The following is a 23027-nucleotide window of genomic DNA, read 5'->3' on the forward strand; positions in this document are numbered from 1 at the left end:
GCCTGCGCGGAACTCCTTTGGGCTTCTGCCTCAGGGTTATCAGGAACGAAACCCCTGAAATCTTGAAATGACGATATCTAGTGTTTTATCTGTATTTTTATTAATCTACGATAGCATCCTTTAAAAGTGCAAAGCAGTTTAATAGAACAATGGTAAACTGAATTTGAGATTGATTAAAGTATTAAAACAAGTTTTTCTGACATTTTGTGGGTTTATTCTGTCTCCATTAGTTTCGTGCTAAACTATTAGACTATTAATATTCACACTAAGGTCCACGACTTAAACGGATGCTTAAGAATTTAAGAAGAAGAAGAGTTTAACACCTATATCTTGTAGCGGGTTATAGTTTAACACTTTTCATGATTTAAATTAATATTCTAAAATTATGAGTAAAACACACAGATTGTTAGTAAAGCAAATTAAAAGTTAAAAATAGATATAATAAACAATCGTCCAATTTCTCCGTTTCTATCTTTAGACTTGAACCCAAATTGACCATTTATTCAGGTCAAACCTTCCTTACATTTTAGTATTAAAGAAACTTAAAATTAAATCAAGTTACAACAAGGAAATAAATAATTGTCGATAATTAACCAATAATGTATTATGATGTAATTGTACTAATGTGTAATTGTTATCTAACAATATAAATAAGACTGAATTGCTCTGGCATCAGTTCCATCAGAAGACCCACAAAATGGTGACCAAACCCTAGGATCGACCCTGCTCCATCCCTGTAGGTATAAAATGCCCCAGTTTTATAAAAAAAAAAGTATATAGTGTCAAGTTCTAAGGTAGTGAGATTCATGAAAAAAATGAAAAGTGAGATTTAAAAATCCAAAATGAGAATATGAAATTTAAACTTTTATTTTCAAACTCTGGTATTGACGGTAGTGAGATTTGAAAATCCAAAATGAGAATATAAAATTTCAACTTTTATTTTGAAACGGTGGTATTGGCGGTAGTACATTTGAATAACACTTATATTTTTAAACTGTGGTATTGAGGGTAGTGAGATTTGAAAATCAAAAATCCAAATAAAAATTTCAACTTTTTTTTCAAACTGTTGTATTGGCGGTAGTGAGATTTCAAAATCCAAAATGAGAATATAAAATTTAAACTTTTATTTTCAAACTGTGGTAGTGGCGGTAGTGAGATTTCAAAATCCAAAATGAGAATATAAAATTTAAACTTTTATTTTCAAACTGTGGTATTGGGGGTAGTGAGATTTGAATAAAAAACTTCAACTTATACCACAGTTTGAAAATAAAAGTTTAAATTTTATATTCTCAGTTTGGATTTTGAAATCTCACTACCGCCAATACCAGAGTTTGAAAATAAAAGTTTAAATTTTATATTTTTTATATCTTACGTAAGGATGGATATAAACTATACAGGTTATCCTCAAAAGATGAGACTTCAGCGGGACTAATTGTACGGAATTTATTCAGTTTTATTCTTTCTTAAAGGGACTGTAAAGGAAAAATTAAAGGGGGTATAGGCAGTATACTGTTCACGTGGTACAGACAGAAACTTGTGACCAGTATACTGCACTCTCATTGGTGGGAGTTCTTGTGACGTATACGAACTTATAAATAATATTATCAATTATATCCATTAAAAATAAAAATAAAAATTATAAAATAATGATTGGAGAAAACCTAAGTTACAATAAGGTTTCTTTGGGATCTTTGTTTTCAGATTTGTTGCGTATTTTCTGAATATGATCTGTTTAAACCCACCATTTCTATACAAATTTGTATATATATAAATGTTCGTATAAAATTGACACAGTTTTATATAAATTTCTCGAGACAGGAACATCAGATCTAACTTTCATGGGTCGCGATCAAGAGCTAAAGTGATAAGCTTTCAGCCTATTCCACCTTTTAATTTTTCCTTTACAGTCCCTTTAAGCACATGATTTCCTACTGCTATAAAACAGTTTTTTAAACAAACCATGTGATGCAATTAAGGCGATTATATCAATAACATGAAGAAGACTTTTTTATATAAAAGTTTTGGTTTTTAACAAGCTTCTTTCGAATTACAAGTTTACAAGTTATTAAAGAGAAGCTTTTTTAATCATCAATTTCTCTTGACCAATTAACTGGACTATCTTGATAAGTTCAAATATTTCTATCAAATATTTTTTATGTCATAAAATTCATCAAAATAAAAAATGCATAAATTTTCTTTTCTTGCACTTGGTACAGTTGCTCTGGCTCAATTAGCCTTTATTTTTTCCATGTCTCGTATCTTAAAGGTTTATAATTTACATTTTGTCTCTAGCTTCATTTTTAGCAGAGAGACATTTTCAGTCCAAACACCAAAACAATACACATCTTTATAGAGAAGGCTTCATGATTGAAAAAAAAATGTAAAATACTATTTGTCCACTAAACACTAATTTATTTTGCTTATAATAGAAATTATGAAAATCCAAAACCATAGCAAAAGCAAAAGCAAAAGCAAAAGTTAAAAAAAATTTACTTAAATATTTCAAAATAATGGATAATCCTACTGAAGACGTATCAAAGGCAAAAACCAAGGTCTGGAGGAATTTTTTGTTAAACTTTTCCCTAAAAAGATAACCCACTCACTAGCTAAGTATTTTTAAACCACACTAAGAACATTTCCGTTGTTCTTTTGAGTTCCTCAATCAACATCTGGAAATTCAAACAATTATACAGACAGACCAACAGAGAAAATCCTAAATTCATAAAATGTTTAACCTTTTCCCATTTTGTTGCAGAAGACATTAAGTTGTAGAGAAGCTTAATATGAAATTATTGAAGACAAAAATATACCTAGTATATCTATGGGCTCAAACATGGAGCCATATAAGCTCTTTCTATATTACTTTGGATACTTTTTACAGTGAAGTTCAAATAATAATTGCAGAGATACGAGTTCGATATTTCATAATTCATAATGCATTTAAACCAAAAATCTATGGTAACGGCAAGAAGGGAATTTAGCAAGTTGTAAAAACTGCATCTTCGAACTGAAGGTTTATCGTGTCTTACTTGGCACAATTTTTTTCGAATTAACATTTAATTATCAAATTTTAGGCTCAACCTTTTATTATTGACATGACGTTTTTTGCTATATGTCGTTTTTAAGTTTAGAATGGCTCTGCGGCTAGACAGGGGAGAGTTCTGACTTGGACAGGGATTTATGATTATTTTTTTATGATAATTTATTTGTCCAATACATTAAACCTTCATGCAAATAGATTGTCAAGTACAATGGATGGCAACAAAAAATGGACAAATTGTGCACGACGTCACAAGTGTCAAATGTGAAAAGAATGACGACATTTCTCCAATTATTTGATAAGATGTCCAAGATTCAGCTGTGATAAATATCGTTTTTGTAGGAATACGTCAAAAACATTTCAGTTTTCTTAAACCTATAAAATAGGAATACAACTTAAAATTACATTCCTCTTTCTTCAGAAAAGTGTTCATTAACTCTTTAGATTTTAATATTAAAATCAGTCGTTGGGTTTGGGACATTAGTGGGAAAACCTGTATATATATTTGAAGAAAAAAAAATCAAAAATCCTTAGAAGACGACATTTCATTAGAAAACTACCTGTTCCTGTTGCCTGTATTTCCCCCAAATCTGAGGGGTTTAGCTCCATCAAACCTTTCCAAAGCCCTTTCCGAATATGTCATTTCACATTTCTGAAATATGTTTCAACGTTATATATTCAAACAATATCAGTTTTAACCCCTTTATTTAGTCAATAGAACATTGGATGAAAAAGTGTAAAAACAGAAAATAAAGAAAACATGAAATTGCTTTAATTTCACTGAAGAATAAGCACTTCAGTCTAAGATTATCACTCTTATTTCAATTTTTTTCAGACATAAAAATTGAATTTACACTTGTGACACGTAGATACAGTTGTACTGAGACTTGAGAGTGTACGCATTCCGCGTTGCAACCTATTGTACGTCATAATCTATTTGTCTACATGTGATAAATATTTGATTTGATTTGAGGCTTAAAGAGTAATTGCACCGTGTTTAGAGCAAGATAATTTGTACTCTAACAAAAGACAGCTGAACAAACTCAGATCAGTTAAAAGAAATTAAGAATAGAAAAAATGTAAGCCTCACAAGAAAACAACCTTTAAAGAGACATCTCATTTTCCTTATAGATTCGCATCATTAAAAAGTCAATAAAAAAGATCAAGGTTTTATAATTTATTTTTGCTGAAATTTACATTTTTTCTTCTCAAATATTCACTTTTCTTTCCAAAAATCTTTTCTTTCTCCATCTTAATCTGCGCCAGCTGTTCAAGAGGATCGTCGTCTTCGATTGTGTTGGGTTTAATACTTAGTGCGGCAACCTGCGCAAGCTCCTCCAGACTGTAAAGGTTTAATACCTAAAAGAAAGAACTTGTCTGCAAGAATTTGTATTTTACATCAACTACATAAAATTAATAAGGCTCGTAACTAGGACTTTCAAAAGGGGGGCAGGGCACCGTGCACCCCCCTCTTGTAGTTTGTAAGAAGAAAGTAAAGATTTCAAGTTTAGAATATTATCTGCATGGATTATTTTCCTATAATCCACCAATTTTAAGATTTAAAGCACTGCAATGTTTTTGCACAAACGCAGTTAGCTGTAAATATTCTTTTTTATCTAAATTTTAAAATGATTTTTTGGAGGAATTTTCAACAAGGATGTTTGTATAACCCCAGGAAAATTGATACAGCAGTGGGCTCCATACAACTTACAATCTTTCTAGTAGTTGATGTTGTTATAAAGCAAATAGTTTTACCAGTAGCTTCAAAATTAACGCATAAAGTAAAATTGGTTTGTGTACACTACACAATTGCAGACTATTTCAAATTATAACCAACGCAATTCTTCCTGCTCTTGCACAGTTTTCTGGGTCCAACCGTATAGAAAATAGTCGTCTCAGAACCTAAATCTGAGGTCAAAAGTAAAAAAATGTATTTTTTATGTACCTGGCCTCCCATGAGCAGATTGAGAATAAGAGATATTAGGAACCCAGGAACAAGGATTTCTACGGGAACTGGACTCTAATCAATAAATTCAAATAAAAAAAAATTATCCTTTGATTCAAGACACAAAAAAATCCTTTGAAATAAATGTAAAATTTGATGAAATAAATTAATGTTGATGCAATGACTTACCCTTAGATGCAATGCACAACCTTTGATGCAATGAATAAACTTTGATGCAATGCATAACCTTTGATGCAATGAATAAACTTTGATACTAAAGATTTCTATTGATGTAATGAAAATCCTGCAATTGAGTTTACTTTGGTGCAATGATTAACCTTTGATTCAATGACAAATCCTTTAAGTAAAGTGGAAACTTTAGTATACAATGAATAAACTTTGATACTATTAATTTCGATTAATATAATGAAATCTTGTAATTGAGTTTACTTTGGTGCATAAATAAAAACAGGGTGAGTAAAAAAAAGTGTGATTAGCGGCGTCTGCTGGTGCAAAGATTTTTTTTGTGCATGCAACTCTCCTGTTGTTTTTTTTATATTTTTTGATTTTTTTTTGGTACTCGTATGGCCCAAAAAAAATCCGCGAACCTTTTTTTCTCTCAAAATCAAATGTTCAGAAAAGCAAAAATGTGTTTATATACATTATTTTAATCTAATTCTAAGATTTTATAAATACTGAATCACAGAATCACAGAAAACTCTCAAAATTGTAATAAGAAAATTCGCAATTTTCAGTTCTGGTTTAATTTTTAAGGAAAAATTGTTTTTCTATGGCTCTTCAGGTTTTGACTGAACAGCGTAAATTTATAACTTTAGAGTAAACTTAGAAGAAAGGAACTATAGTTTTAAAAGTACTTTTCCTTAAAAATTAGACCAGAACTGAAAATTGCTAATTTTCTTATTACAATTTGCAAATTTTTTTTTGATTCTGTGATTTAACCTTTATAACATTTTAGAATTTGATAAAAATAATTTATATACACATTTTCGGGGTCCGTCCTAGAGAACGATTTTGGACCTCCCTCCCCCACTCCCAAAATGTACAAAATTGATAGGAGGGGTGGGGGGAGGGGGGGGGTATAAAAATCGTTCTCTAGGAAATTACCCATTTTTGCTTATCTGAACTTTTGATGATGGAAACCCCCCTCCCCACAGAAAGAAGGTAAATTTAATACAATGGTTCTCAACCCTCTAGAAAATTCAAAAATTTTAGCCTCCCCCTCTGGACAAATTACTTAAAACTGTGTAGTGTTTACAGACACAAGCTCTTAAGAGATTGATGCCAAACCAATGGGCATGCTCTTGTCAGCTAAAAATGTCAACAGGGACACAAGCTCAGCTCTCAAAGTCAACAAGGACACAAGCTCTTAAGCAATTAATTCCAAACTAATGGGCATGATCTTGTCAGCTTTCAATGTCAACAGGGACACAAGCTCAGCTATCAATGTCAACAGGGACACAAGCTCTTAAAGGGAGTGACCGGCTATGTAAGGTAGTTGAACTGAGGACGCAGTGTTGTGGAAAACTTCTTTAGGATTCATTTGAGACATATTTCACTTTTTAAAAGTCTGTAAATCCTGACTTTGAGCGCAAAATCGACGTTCAAAACTCCTGATTTGGGGGTGGATACGCTTTTAAAATTAGTTTTTTTTAAATTATTAATTAACGACGACATAAAATGTAAAAATATTCTACAATTAACTACAGACGTCATGTTTAGGAACCTTGTAAACATATACCTTGTAAACATTATATTCAAACATCCGACCCCCCCCCCCCCTCTATCACAGGACGTTATACTGTAAATATGGGTTAAGTATGTTAAGTTCTCCCTATACTGTGTTAATTCATGCTGCCATGTCGATCATATTGATATTATTTAAAGGGACCATCAGGGAAATTCTGAATCGTGAAAGAATGTTATAAAATGTCAAAAATAATAATAATCTATGAGTGAATTTTTCATTAAAGGTCGAAAATATCTTAAAATTTTGAAAGTTAATTTTGCCATCTGCTAGAAAAATCATAGCTAAAAAAAGATGAGGGATAAGAGTATTTTTTAATGTTGCTTTCATTTTTTAAACTTTGTTAAAAACAAACAACACATTATTTACCATTTGTAATCCATATTAAAGGGGGTTCAATTCAAGCTTAAAGGGACTGGTAAAGGAAAAATGAAATTTTTTTATTCATAATTATTTTTTATTATTATTTATTATTAAATTATTTTATTTAATTATAATTTTTTATCATTTTATAATTTTATTTTTATTTTTAATAGATATAATTGATAACATTATTTATAAGTCCGTATTACGTCACAAGAACTCCCACCAATGAGAGTGCAGTATACAGCAGGTCACGTGATACAGACAGAAACACATGACTACTAGACTGCACTACCGTTGGCTGGAGTTCTGGTGGCGTCCCTTTAAACTACGTCGACGCTCCCTTTAATATCAAAATCTATACATGATATAATTTGGAAGAATTTATCTAGAAATTAACATAAAAATCAGGATTTTCAGGTTTTCAAAACTATTTTTGAATATGAAGAAATATCATGCATGGTTGCCAGAAACTGAATAATTTAACAGATAATATTCCCGCCTATAAAACATCTAGAAATGTCAACAGACGCATTTAGCTTATGAAGAGACATGTCACATCAATCAAACCAGTCTACATTCTGTACACAAATATACTTTTGTTTGAGATCAATGTAGGGTTATCAGTGGAATTTTTACTACCGATTTATCTTTCTAGCCCAAAATGCAAGCAAGTTTGCGTAAATTCAAAACAATGTGCGAAAATTTACTTTCGGGGGAAACCATTAATCATTTGGCCAAAATAGAATTTTATGTACGGTTGTAAATCCTGCGAACAAAAACTACCTTTATTTTCGTATCTATATGATTAGTTTGATCTTAAGAAATCTTTGATAATTTTTAAAATTTTCACCATTTAATTTCATATTTTCTATTAATCTTAAGCCATATGCTTTACCAATTTTCCATTGACCATCAAAACAAAAATTGGCAATTTCCGGTTTAAAACGGTGCCCTTTCATGGAGGACAGAAATTGAAAGGATACTGTTGCAAGAATCGGACTCGATCAAAGGAAGGTCACTTGAAATTACGCATACTGTGAACTGTCCCTTTTAAATCAAGTTTGGGCAGGATTAAAGGTTAAATGTTTTCATTTTTTGAAAATCTGACCTTAGATTATTAAATGCGTTGCAATGCATTTAAAACCAATGCAGGCGAAAACTTTATACACTTACTTTCTTGCTCGCACACTCAAAAGGGGGGGGGCCACAAAACGTATTACTCTCCGGAAAATTTAAACAGTGTTTAAACATAACTTAGAATTGTCGGAGGAGGCTGATTTTTTGCATGCAAACTCAGAATTATGTATATTACGTGCATTTTTTGGTTTTGAAGGAATCTGAGCAAAAGTGCGTGCGCGCGCGCGTTTTTTGTGAAGTCGCATTTTTTCACAAAAAACGCGCGCGCGCGCGCACTTTTGCTCAGATTCCTTCAAAACCAAAAAATGCACGTAATATACATAATTCTGAGTTTGCATGCAAAAAATCAGCCTCCTACGCCAATTCTAAGTTATGTTTAAACACTGTTTAAATTTTCCGGAGAGTAATACGTTTTGTGGCCCCCCCCCTTTTCTAATCACTATATCCTTGCAACCTGATGGTTCTAAACTCAGATTATTTGATTTAACAGAATTTATAGTTTGATCGAAATATAGGTCTACAAAAGATTTAGGGATTCAAGTTCTTGGTATGATATCATTGTATTAAACCTATATCGAAAACCCTTATAGCATCTTCTATTTTAATTGTGAACATTTTCTATTTGTGTACATTGTAAGACAAAAACAAAAGAAGTTCGCAGAATTTCTGAAAACATTTCGTGGATTTTTTAAACTTAATGAAAATAGAACTTTGTTGGAGGCTAATTTTTGAAATTTTGATCATCCATGATACTTTCCTGGGGTCATGTGAGGTCCCACACAAAATTTGTGTCTTATAGGTTTAGCTGTTTTGACGTTTATTAGCCGGATACAAACAGACAGACACCCAGACACACAAAGTATATATCTATTTCAATTGTGAACATTTTCTCTTTGTATACATTGTAAAACAAAAACAAACATAAAGGTTGCGGATTTTCTAAAAATAGAATTCGTAAATTTTCAAAATTTAATGGAAATCAAATTGTGTTGGAGGTAAATTTTTGAAATTTTGACAGAAAGACAGACAAACAAGCAAAGTAATATAAACAGATATATAGGAAATGTGAAAATATTCTAAATATAATGAGGAGCGAATATTAGCATTGCTGCATCTAACTTTGCTAGAATTTGGACTAAAAAAGTAGAATTAAACATAGATAGAATGATAGGTTGAGAATAGCTAAGCGGAATTTATGATAAATGATGAATAAATCAAATTTCAAATTTTCTAATCCATATATCTTTGTAACCAGATGTCGTAGACCTAAGGAATAGGATATAATAAAAGAATTACTTTTAAAAAAATAGTTAAATGATTGTTAATTTTTAGATTTGATTTTATCCTTTAGTTGTGATGGTTCTGCAGTAAGCTTTGATTCTGGTATTTCCATTAGCTCCGCCTTTTTTAGTCTACTGTTCTCTTCTATTTCACTATGAATACAATTTGGATAAAATAAATAAAAAAATGTTTTTTTTAGTTGTATGTTTGTTTAAAAAAAAACAAATAAGGAAATCTGTGAAACATTATTTAATGTACTGAGAGAAAATAATTGCGCAAAAATAAAAGCAGAAAAAACATCGTGACAATATATAAAGAGATTTTAATTTATTGAAAATCTAAATATCGGAGGGTTCAAATGTTAAAGCACGATAAAGTCCAACAAGATACTCCTATAGACTACGTGTTCTTTATGTGTTTTCATTTTGATGAAAGTTAAACAAAATAACGCACCTTAAAATTTTTCTAGCTTCCGATATTCTTGTTTCATAACTATTTAACTCTTCAGCTAATCTACAGCAGAAATAATTTTCATCATGAGCTCAGCAATTTTTTTCAAAATCGTAACGTAGGCATCATATAATTTCAAAATTCTCATCCTCATTTAAATTAGACTTAAAATAAACTTAGTGTAGCAGGAAAATGATGGTTTGATCTTTCCTGCGACTGTAAATAGCATTTTGTTTGTCATTATTTTTACCCTTCGTTCGCAATCAACCCCATTTTGCCTCCCCCCCCCTCCCCTTTACTGATGTTTAACGGGTTTTCTTGTTTATGTTTGGTTTCTATATTTAACCCAAGCCACGCGGAGAAATCCGTTATCCCCGAACCCGGGAGCTGGTGAGCTGGCCGGCCAGCTCACGGGGCGTGGGGTAGAATGCGAACCTAGGGTGGAGCGAAATAGAGGGAAAAAAGGCAGTTGATCGTCAGCTCCCTTAAACTGAGGTTCCCTTGAAGAATTCCCCTATTTGATGAAACTGATTTGATTCATATTATTTAGTTTGTATAAGTATCGTTCGATTTAAAGTTTGTATTTTTGTATCTTTTGTATATAAATATATTGTAAGAAAAACCGACTCGTTGAATATTTGAGAAACTCAGTGCATTGCTTTATTGATTTTTATTCATATACAATATTAGTTTAGATATCAAAAGTTTTATTTATGAATATAAATTGTTTCTAAATAAAATTACCTGATCATTTCCTCTTCATTTTCTAATTTTCTACCCTTTCATTTCATTCAGATTATTCACTTAAACCAAAGAATAAAGACAGTAAAGGTGTGCCAAGAGAATCAATAAAATAAAAAAATAAGTTAGCGAAATCTTTAAGATTAAAGATTAAAAAGTAAAATTTAGCTAATAAATTTTAATGAACAGTTAGATGAGATTAATTTTATTAAATTATTTTTGCATTTTTTTAGCAAAAAGAATAACAAATGCCTGAATTTCTCTGTTAGCATTAAAAATTTCTATTTTGGTTTTGTTCTTGTTTATTTCTAAGTCAGATATCTAAAAAACATAATATTTATAATTTTGTTTTGTTTAGTAAAATATCGAATCGAACATCGTAAATAATAAACTTGAAAATTTTTCTAAAAAATAACTTAAATATATATGTCCTGCCTCTTGAAAAAGATTCTCTCTTTTCTCTTCGAATGCATCAACCTACGTATAGAGAAGAATATCCAGTGGTGAGCATATTGAGATATTGTCAGGTAGATGAGACCCATACAACTTAGGAATAGAAGGTCAAGACGACTGAGCCGACGACCTACCACATTTTGTGGGACCAGGAAACGTTATGGAGTTCAAATTTATAAAAATTTCATGAAAAAAATGTCGACATTTATTATTTTAAACATGCATCAATCAGTGAATAAATGAAAATCATTTTGTTTTGCAATTTTTGATCAGAATAAAGAGTTGTTAGAAATTATGTAAAATTTACAGCAGTTTGTTGATTAGCTAAAATTATAAATTTTGACCCTGAGAACAAATTTTGTGAAAGAACGATCTAAAAACTAACCAACGTAATGCACATCACTAGTATCTACCTGTATACAGTAAACAAACGTAATGCACATCACTAGTAACTACCTGTATACAGTGAACCTACGTAATGCACATCACTAGTATCTACCTGTATACAGTGAACCTACGTAATGCACATCACTAGTAACTACCTGTATACAGTGAACCAACGTAATGCACACATTATCACTAGAAACTACCTGTATACAGTGAACCAACGTAATGCACATCACTAGTAACTAACTATATACAGTGGCGTATGAGTTCTTTGAGTTATGTAAAGAAGTAAATTACGACATATTGATTTAAACTCTTAAAATGTTGATTTGCGTATTTTCTCAATTTTTAGGAACATTTTTAAAGTTTTAGATTTATGTTTTAATATAAAATAAAGTAAATGACGTCTAGAGGATAAACTAGAGGATAAACGATGTTCATGAAGTATAACTTTTAATCAGACCAATTGACGTATAGAGTCATGTGTTGCTAGTTAATTCATTCTCAGATATGATACAGTGGTAGGCGATCATATCAATATAAGGAAGACAACTTTTGACTTAAATCAAGCTTTTAAACAACATGGATAAACATAAACATAGAAACAAAGAAAAGCTGTCAATTAAAAAAGCTTCTCTTTAGTTACTTATAAACTTGCAATTCGGAGAAAGCTTGTTAACAATAAAAACTTCAGAAAAATGTCGTCTTCATTTTATTTATAAAAACGCCTACCACTGTATGTTTTGATTATATACGAGAGTGTTTAAAGAAAGTAGGTTAATCTGCAACATATTGCACAGTATTAATATATAAACACTAAACAAAAATTTGAATAATTTTAACTATGAGAAAATGTGAAACTCGGTATTTATCAAAAAAAACTCCGTTTCAATTCCAATTAACTAGCTCACAAATCGTACAACATCTGTGCAGGCAGAAATTATTTAGTTTACAAAGATAACCCCCCCCNGCCTCTCCCAACTCTCCCCCCCCCCAAATGTTTTCTTTCTAAATGAAATCTATTGTTTGAAAATAAAATCTTTGATTTTTGAACGTTAAGTTCTTATTCTTAAACTTTTTACAAGTCCAAAAACTTGAACCAACGAAAATTCATATTACTGGTTTCAATAAAACGAGACAAAATTTAAAGAAAAGCAAGACGTAGCTGAACCGTTCAGATGTAGTTCAGCCACTTCTATGGTTCATCGGTTCAAGCTAAAGAGAACTAGTTGAACTATGTCTACGTGGTTTAACTATGTCTCCATATTTATTAACTGTGGTCTCCTAGGTTAACTTTTGTTTTATTGCCACATTTTACCTTCTTATAAAAATATACCTGAATATTAAGCTGTGTTAGATACTTCTGTCTCTGTTTAATTTCTAAATTATTATTTGGATTACAGATTAGAAAAATTAGAATTAGAATTATAAAACCATTATAGTAAGACACTTTTAACTTCTAGGGTACGATATTTGGAAATACAGAGAGGTTTATTGCCAAACCGTTCTATTCTTTCCCAACAAATACCATATAAGAAGATTTCAAAATTAAATTTAAACTCTTGGTTTTATACAGAGTTAACCACAAAGGAAGAGACTTTAATGCCACCCTGTCGAAACTCTTAAGAATAAAACAATTTATAGGTTAAAGAAAGTCTCCATGAAATAGTCATGTAATGATATTTTAAATGACAAATTAAAGTTTAAAAAAATTCCATTATCATATATGTCTCTCCACTTGAGGTTCTGATGAAAAATATAAAAAATTACGGATGTTTTTCATTTCTCTGAATTTCTCTAATGTTCCTGAGCGCACAATCATTAAGAAACATTTTCGTTCATCACAAATATTTCGTTTGTTAAAGAAAGCAATGCCCAAAGATAATGAGGTTTTGCGAGAAAAAAATCCCTACTTTTTAAAATTCTTTATTCTCTTTCATCAAATCATTAAAAAAATTTAGTCTTTTTGCCCCAAACTCAAAATCCTATATCTTTTGATATTTCAAACTATTTAGTCAATTAGAATTCATAGTTTGAAATATCAAAGGTTTACTGCATTCGTTTGCAAAGAAAGATATAGGGATAAAGAAATCTGAGTTGTTACAATATATCTATATGTATAAAGTATTAATCTCTGTTTGTGTTTACGAAAAATAAAATGGTGTGCGGATAAAAAACGTCGTATCTTTATTCCCTTATTTATTGGGACACCCTGTGAGAACCAGAAAACTCTAAAGACGAATTTAAGACTTTAAATAGTCAAATGAACATGATACACAAGCAAAGCATTTTGCAGATGTAAACAGACTCTAATTGTGATTTAAATAGTTGTTAGTAAAACTATTTGCTTTGTAACATCAAATAAACTATTTTTACTTTAATGTCGTCTTCCTGTTTCACAGTTTTTTCGTTCTCACTATAATATACATAAAAATATCTGTACTTTTGTTTCCAATTATTTACCTGCTGTAATGTACTTTAATCGTTTCTGATGAACCAAAATATTTTTCATCATAGATTCTCCCCGCTCCTACAGCACATACAAATAAGGTGATGGACGGGNGAGATATAGGGTTGTTTTTTACATTTCAGGAATTTAAGGGTCTATTTTAAATGAACCGATTCACATTGGTACCCGTTATGTAAAAGAAAACGTAATTAGATCTGGATTTTTTGTCTTCTGGCAGCCATAGGCCACAACCGTTCTGTCTTTCATTCCAGTAACCTTTGAGTCTTCCGGCAGCCATAAGCCAAAACCGTTCCGTCTTCCATTCCACAACATTTGATTCTTCCGCGGCAATTATTACGTTTTTAAATGATGAATTTAGTTCAATGAAATTGCTATTGTGAAAAATCCAGCAAGCATCACGCGAAATGTGATACCTTTAAGAAATTTTAGAAGTTTATTAAAAAGAATAAATCGTGTATTCAGTTGATTAACTGCTTTACATTTTACATCATTGTACGCATTGTGGGCACCGAGACAAATTGTTGTGGGTTCTCTAAAAAATAAGAAAAGATGATAAAAATCACAATATTAATAATAATTAATATTGAGCGTTACAGATATAAAACATCATATATATATGACAGATAAAGAAACTATAAGTTTGGAGTTTTAGGTAAAATATCATTTCCTTTATAACTCTGATATATAATTAACAAAAATAAATGTACTAAACCAAGCAATTTATAGACTTTAAGAATGAAAGATAGACGGTTCTTTAATAGGTTTTTTTAGGGGGTGGGGGGGGCATAAATCTTCTAGGGGGTGCACAAAAAAAATTTCGCCGTGCTGACGCACGCCTGAGGTGCCCCCCCCCCTTCACTAAAGCTCTCGTGCGCCTTTGGGATTTATCATTATTTAAATTCAAAACTTAAATATAAATATCTGTAAGAATTTCTTTTGTATGAAGTTGCTGGATTTTTTAAATGAAAATCACAATTTCCGTCAACTAATTTTACCATTTGAAAACGTAATAACTGCCGGAATACTCGGCGGTATGGAAAACCAAACGGAATTGTTGTTTATGAAAAAAGCTAATATGTGGCATGGAAGAAAAAAATGTTGTAGCTTATGCACTACCTGCCTTCCACCGCTCATCACAGAGGTATTATTTTATTACGGTTCCTTTAGAAAGCAATGTAAGAATATATTCACCTGAACACCAGAAAGCAATGTAAGAATATATTCACCTGAACACCAGAAAGCAATGTAAGAATATATTCACCTGAACACCAGAAAGAGAGTTTACCATTTCTCGAACCATGCTGAACAAATAAATTTTATTTAAATATACAGCGAGACCAATAAAACTGTGGAATGAAGACGCCATTTAAGCAATATTATGAGCATTTGGTGCTATATGTTTTAAAACAATAGTTTTACCAATTGCTTACCAATTTATAAATTAACCCTATCCCCGCTGGGGTACTTGAAAACCAGGATACGCTGGGGGGGGGTCAATTTGACCCCCCCCTCTAAATACCATGTTTTATGTCCAAATATGACAAATGATACATCATTAGAAAGCTCTTGTGCTCTACTTTTAGAATCTGCAAAAAAATTTGCAAATTTGCGAAAATTGAATTTTTTATCGCAAAATCCAGTTTTATAGTAAAAATGTTTGCAAAAAAAATTTGTCCAAAAAATGACAAATTATACATTTTTGAAAAGCCCTTGACCATGCCATTTCAAATATGCAAAAATTTTTGCAAAATTTTAAATAACCTGATTTTTAATCAAGAAAAACTAAAAATGTGAAAATTTCCTCTAACAGGTTGTTTGCAAAAAATTTGCAATTTTTTTTTCGCAAAACTTGCGCAATCCGTTTCCTTATGTCATAGGCTTTCCAAAAAGCTAAATTTTATCAAAATCTGACAAGTGAAAGTGGGTCAAAACAAAGATTTAGTTTGCTACAGGCAAAAGCAGTCATTCAGGCAGTGTGCCTGAGGACTCAGGCAGTTAGTATTAAAGCCCGGTTTTAGGCTTAAAGGGAGGGCTTTGGGTATGTAAGAAAAGTCAGAAAATTTCAACAGCCTCAGACCAATACTTTTTGAGTTATGTAAAAAAAACTACAGGGGGGGGTCAAATTGACCCCCCCCCAGCGGGAATAGGGTTAAAATGGTTTTGTGTCAATCGTAAAATTGCCGTGTTTCATGTTTTTTTGCCTATTTAAAGTTATAATTTGAGTGCAAAAATCGTACTCCTATTTTTCAAATTAATGTATCATACTGTACAGTACCTTGAGAGATCTGAAGCTTGCCCGACTGCTTTATATTTTTCCTTTAATTAAACTTTTCAGATAAAAAGGGAAAAAGAATGCGGACAGAAAATAAAATAAAGGAACAAGAATGCGAACAGGAGATAAAATAAAGGGAAGAAGAATGCGAACAGGAAATAAATAAATGGAAGAAGAATGCGAACAGGAAAGAAATAAAGGGAAGAAGAATGCGAACAGGAAAGAAATAAAGGAAAGAAGAATGCAAACAGGAAAGAAATAAAGGGAAGAAGACTGCGAACAGGAAAGAAATAAAGGGAACAAGAATGGGGACGGGAAAGACAATAAAGGGAAGAAGAATACGGACAGGAAAGAAAATAAATGGAACAATAATGCGGACAAAAAAGATAATAAAGGGAACAAGAATGGGGACGGGAAATAAAATAAAGGAACAAGAATAAGGACAGGAAAGAAAATAAATGGAACAATAATGCGGACAAAAAAGATAATAAAGGGAACAAGAATGGGGACGGGAAATAAAATAAGGGAACAAGAATACGGACAGGAAAGAAAATAAATGGAACAATAATGCGGACAAAATAGATAATAAAGGGAACAAGAATGGTGACGGGAAATAAAATAAGGGAACAAGAATACGGACAGGAAAGAAAATAAATGGAAAAATAATGCGGACAAAAAAGATAATAAAGGGAAGAAGAGCTTTTTCTGAATTGGGAACCGTTTCTTACAGTTAAAAATGTTTATCTGAATTGTTCCTTTAGATTAGCGTTTATTTGAGCAAAATCTTGAATTGAAGATGCCAGGACGGGATCAACCTAGGATTATTAAAAGGGATTGTTTATCTTTTTTGAAATGAACAGAACACGTCAAAATTTTAACTAGCAACACAATAAAGCTTAATTCATGATGTAAGATACTTTCCCAAATGATTTTTCCCAAGTGGCAACTTCCCAAGTGGTATAATTCTCAATTGTGCAATTTCTTAAGCGGCAACTTCCCAAGTCTATCTTAGCCGCAGCGCTCGGTCCCCGCATGCTCTTCGGCAACATTTACTTTTAAACCTTGTTTTGCTAACCCACATTTGACAAAAGAAAGGCTTTAAAACATTCCATTTGGGTGAGTTGTAGTTGTGCTCCTAGGTTAAAAACTAGAGGTTTAGTTGTATTTTTTTACATAAAAAATCCCCTTTTGTCATATTTTGAGAAACGAATAATGTTAAGGACAAAGCAGTGTTGGATACTTATACTCTCGATCCACCTGATCTCGATATCCACTGCAGGCATTTTAATTTGAGGATATTTAAAATTTTAGTCATTCATCCCCTTCAACCCCTGACAGGGTACGATACCATGTGAGGGATATCGAAAAATTTAAGATTTAAAAGTTATAAATTTAGTAGGTTGACTATTATAGATAAAAATAGGTTTCCAAGTAAAGCTGGGTTCCCAAGATAGGTCTTCTCAAAGTAAGTAGTACTATAAATTTCACTTACTTTTTGATTTTGTTGTTTCTCTAAATTGTTTGGAAGCAGATTGCTTTCATTTAGTTGCTGTACTTCATTCTGTAGCTGTACATCAGTCATTTGCTGTACCTCATTCTGCAGCTGTACATCAGCCATTTGCTGCACTTCATTTTGAATGGTTGATTTATTTTCAACATCAAATTGATCTTGCTGTACATGTTTGTTATTCTGTACATGAATGTGCGTCTGTACATTACCCATCTCAACTCCGTACAGCTGTACACCATCTTGAGGGGAATCAACCCGGTTTTCAAGAACAGTATCTTGACAACTAAAAATTATCAGAATGAAACCGATTTGATATTTTACCCCTCCCCCCATCCACCTCTTTTTGATATATTACCCCTCCCCCCATCCACCTCTTTTTGATATATTACCCCTCCCCATCCACCTCTTTTTGACATATTACCCCTCCCCCCATCCACCTCTTTTTGACAACTTTTATACCACCCCCTTTTATACTTAAATCTAATGCATGCAACTACTGAATAAAAAAAATGAATGTTTTATTTTAACTTAAGCATAAAAGGAACAAAATTTTCACATCTAAAGAATTTTTTTTCATTATTCTTTTTCTTACAAAAAACCAGACATAGTAAAAATCAAATAGATTCTAGTACAATAGATGGCAACGTAGAATTTGTACACTCTCAGTACAGTTGTATTCTGTCGTCACAAGTGCCTATTCAGTTTTTGTGTCCGACAAAATCTTCAATAATAGTGATAATTTTAGAATAAAGTGCTTTTCTTACAGTAAAAAAAGTGCAATTTTATGTGTTCTTTAGTTTCTGTTTTTGAACTTTTTTATATAATCTTGGAAAACATGTCAACTAATTTGAGAAAATTTCATTGTCCTTGTTATTTTTGACACTTGTGACGTTGTGTATAATTGGTTAATTTCTCTGTTGCCACCTATTGTACTTGATAATCTATTTGGTAAAAATATGTTCAAATCATTTAAAACTGAAAAATTTGTAAATGTACATGCAATTTGTTGTATTTTCTATCATGAAATGCTTTTCTTAGAATGATCTAAATTATTCTCAAAAGCCAGTTTTTTCTTATTCCTTATTCTTAAATTATGAATAATGATCACAGACATAAAGTGTAAAACTAAAACAACATGAAAGGAGGTCTTTGCCACAAACACTGATTTTTTATCACTTCATCTTTGCAGCGAATTTTCGTAGACCTTAGATATTTCAAACTATGAATTCTGTTAGATTTATTAATCTAATTTTGAAATATCAAAGGTTTACATTTTCAGAGTCGAATTTAAAGAATTTGAGCTGCGGCTAAAATATGGTTGGTTCCACTTAAAATCGTATTCATTGTTGCACGATTTAAGCCGGCGCTCAATTGAATCCAGTTTTTAGCGGATTCAAGACACGCCTCAAATTCATTTAATTCGGACTCAGGTTGCAAAGATATAGAGGTTCGAAAATTTAAGGTTTAAGTCCTGAATCACCGATTCAAGATAAAATTCATGAAAATTTAAATCCGTAATTCATGATTTGAATCGGCGGTATGTAGTTCAGCGAACTCAAAACTCATTGAATTCGGTCCATAAAGTAAAAAAAGTTGATTCTTGTCACGAATTGAAAAAGTTTAATATTTAAATTTCAAAAAAAATCCGGGTTTGGTTATGTATTTTTAACAATTTTTGAATTTTTAGCAATTTTTTTATTTTTAACAATTTTTGTATTTTTAACAATTTTTGTGGTCTAAAAATCGTCTTTCTAGTCTCTCATAGGTTGTAGTTGACTTATAATTAACGTTCTTTATTTCTGTACAGTTAATTACGAGTTCTTATAGACAGAAGTAATTACTACCTTGCCAAGAAAAATAACATAATCGCTAAATATTTTTTAAGTAAATACATATTATCTGAAAAAAACATGAATACTTAATATCTGTTTCTGTATATACAAGATGAATGCTAGCAATGAACTGTTTATGTATATACAAGACTAGAAATTCAAGGCGCTTCGCGCCCTTCTTTCTAGCCTTAGAGGGCGCTTCGCGCCCATCTTCTAAATTAATTGTAAACATGTTCTCTTTGTGTACATCGTAAAACTAAACAAAAATAATTTGCGGATTTTTACAAAAAATTTCGCGGATTTTCAAAATTTTAAAAAATTTAATGACGATCGAATTTTGATAGAGACAAATATTTGAAATTTTGATGATTCATAAACCTTCCCTGGGCTCCCTAGATGTCCCACAAAAAATTTGGGCCCGATCGGTTCAGCCGTTTTGACGTTTATTGGATACAAACAAACAAACAGACAAACAAACAAACAGACAAGCCAAATTTATATATAGATGAATGCTAGCAATGAACTGTTTCTGTATATACAAGATGAATGCTAGCAATGAACTATTTATGTATATACAAGATGAATGCTAGCAATGAACTATTTATGTATACATTAGGTGAATGTTAGCAATGAACTGTTTATGTATATACAAGATGAATGCTAGCAATAAACTATTTATGTATATGCAGGATGAATGCTAGCAATCAACTGTTTCTGTATATACAAGATGAATGCTAGCAATGAACTATCTATGTATATGCAGGATGAATGCTAGCAATGAACTGTTTCTGTATATACAAGATGAATGCTAGCAATGAACTATTTATGTATACACAAGATGAATGATAGCAATGAACTGTTCATGTAAGTACATGATGAAAGCTAGCAATGAACTATTGATGTATACACAAGATGAATGCTAGCAATGAACTATTTATGTATACACTAGGTGAATGCTAGCAATGAACTGGTGGTTTTAGGGAAACTCCACTTTTTCCCAGTGTTTTACTGGTTCGTCAGGAAATATGCATGATTGTAGTATATATATTGAATACATACCACCTGTTTATGATTTTTAATATTTTCTAATTGGACGGATTTTTCATGAATGAATTGATTAATGATTGATTGGTTGTGACACTTGGGTTGATTGATAGATAGATTAATATATTATATAAATAATTTACTGATTAGTTGATAGATAGGATGGCTGATATATAAATGGATATATAGATTCAGGCTTATGGTTGATTTAACGGGTTTATCAATTAGTTCTTCAATATATATCCATTAGCATTCTACTGCATTATAATAGAAACCTAGAGAAAACTAGTAATTGGCATCGTTTATTTGTTTGCTTCCACTTTTTTATTAAACATTTTAATTATTGATAAATCTAATTGGAATCCTTTTTTTCGTAAAAATAAAATTTAAAATTTCACGTTTTTTATCACTTCAATTTGCTTTTTGTAAAGTAGAAATCTAAAAAATCATCCTTTTTAAAAATGACATGGCTGCAATATTTTGAACTTTCAGATTCAATTTGTCTGTCAATAAATGGGGGATTTTTTAAAATTTGTTTTGTAATTTTTCAATTTGTTCATAATTCATCAACGTTCCATTCGTAGAAGGCTAGAATTTCGTTTATACCGGCTTTGCTTGGGCTGAACAATAGTGATTTGCATGTATTCCTCCCCTCCCTAGTCCCTACCCTTCCCCCCACAATGCACATTTATGTACACAATTCCCCTTACTTCTCTTTATTCTCCGTCACCCCTACCCAANAGAGAAGTGCTCCCCCTCCTTCCAATCCTATGTCCTCCGTGATTCCCCTTGAGAGGGGTTTCAGTCATATTCCAGATACTGATATACATACATATATAATATACATATTTCTGGTTTAAACTTCACATCTTTTTACAAAGAAATATACCATACATAATGTTTTATGCCTTGCCGGGATTTTTTTAAAACGGGATTGCTACAAGCTATTTTGATGTAGAGAAAATGTAAGTTTTTAAAAATTCGTCAAATTGTGATTGGAAAAACCTCGAACTTTCCGTTGATCAAAAAATTCCATTATTATTAATACCTGCAGATACTGATATACGTACACAGATACTGTTATATACAATGAATATATATATATACATATATACATATTTCTAAGACATCTAAGATCTATAACATCAGGTTGTAAAGAGAGGGTCTAGAAATTGTGGCGTGAGGGGGGGCATGGAGGCTAACAGCCCCCTGGATAAACTAAATCTATGTTTTGAAGGGGGTTTTAAGCCCCCCCTAGAAAGAAAAAAATGTTTAAATTTCTAAAAAAAAACTTTTTGCAAACCTTTTTATTCGTTATTTCGAGCATAATGTGTGCAATTCCGAAATGAATTTGGTCAGTTCGATAGTTTGACAAAATGTTCGATATTTTAACAAAATGTTCGAGTTCAGATCAGTGCCTTAAGTTTTAAATTTTATCTAAGAAAAAATATTCTAAGGTAATAATAATGACAAAAGCTAAAAATTCGGGGGACTTGTATCAATGAAGAAGGGATCATATTGTCTGAAAAATGGCGAAAAAAATGAGAACCTGGAGACGTGCTGGTGGAGAAAGAAGAAAAAGATGAATTTGCCTCGTACAATTTTTTTTCTCAAAAATAAAAAGAAATTTCTAAAAAATGTATATCTAAGAATCTAGATTGGTACAAATCTTCGCCATTTCTTCAAAATCTTCCCCATTCTCTTTCAAATTTCCCCCATTTTCTTTCTAATATTCCCAAATATTCTTTCAAATCTTCACCATTTTCTTTCAAATATTCTCAATTTTCTTTCAAATATTCCCCATTTTCTTTCAAAATTTTCATTCAAATGTTCCCCATTTTTCTATCAAATGTTCTCAAATTTTCATTCAAATGTTCCCCATTTTCTTTCAAATCTTGTTCTTGCTCATCTTCCTCTATACAAACCTCTAGCTTGAGTCGAGATGTACTTTGTATTCTATTTACATACAAGCTTGGGAACCCAGCGCTGCAAAGGTTACTGAAATTTACTCCCGCCGTTTACCCGCACTTGAAAGATTTTACCGGGAAACTAAATTTTCGCATTAAAAGTCGACCCACTCAACTTAGAATCTTAAAACCAAGCTAAGAACATTTCCTTGGGTCTCCTGAGTTCCCAGTAAAAATTTGAGGCAAATCAGTCCAGGTGTTCTGAGTTATTATCGGACAAAAAAGCAATCACACAGACAAACAGAGATTACAACTTTACGTATTTAGATAAAGAATTATTTATGGTATAATTTATCATCACAATTACTGATAAACGATAAAAAACCTTGTACAATTATCTATATAATAAAATAATTATACTATTCTC

General features: G+C 31.5%; 1 protein-coding gene across 4 annotated transcripts in view; it reads right to left on the reverse strand.

Annotated features, from left to right (window-relative positions):
• The window catches only part of LOC111699928 (spindle assembly abnormal protein 6 homolog), a 32191-nt gene extending 9477 nt beyond the window's left edge, over positions 1-22714 (reverse strand). For 2 of the 4 annotated variants that reach the window (XM_023470714.1, XM_023470713.1), the window contains exons 1-14: positions 19662-19863; positions 17800-18100; positions 17063-17122; positions 16311-16351; positions 15297-15336; positions 14029-14095; positions 12902-12945; positions 11161-11202; positions 10978-11046; positions 10729-10763; positions 9988-10047; positions 9599-9686; positions 4986-5060; positions 3601-4399 (exon numbers count right to left, since the gene is read on the reverse strand). In XM_023470714.1, coding sequence (XP_023326482.1) covers positions 4211-4399; positions 4986-5060; positions 9599-9686; positions 9988-10047; positions 10729-10763; positions 10978-11046; positions 11161-11202; positions 12902-12945; positions 14029-14095; positions 15297-15336; positions 16311-16351; positions 17063-17122; positions 17800-18100; positions 19662-19729 — 1179 coding nt within the window. In that variant the 5' untranslated portion in view covers positions 19730-19863 and the 3' untranslated portion in view covers positions 3601-4210. Of the gene's footprint in view, positions 1-3600; positions 4400-4985; positions 5061-9598; positions 9687-9987; positions 10048-10728; positions 10764-10977; positions 11047-11160; positions 11203-12901; positions 12946-14028; positions 14096-15296; positions 15337-16310; positions 16352-17062; positions 17123-17799; positions 18101-19661; positions 19865-22618 lie in introns of those variants that run through there. The other 2 variants (XM_023470716.1, XM_023470715.1) reach the window with 2 other exon arrangements.
• Between the last annotated feature and the right edge of the window lie 313 nt (positions 22715-23027).

The sequence above is a fragment of the Eurytemora carolleeae genome, unplaced genomic scaffold (genome assembly GCF_000591075.1).
Source record: "Eurytemora carolleeae unplaced genomic scaffold, Eaff_2.0 scaffold317, whole genome shotgun sequence".
Lineage (NCBI taxonomy): Eukaryota > Metazoa > Arthropoda > Copepoda > Calanoida > Temoridae > Eurytemora > Eurytemora carolleeae.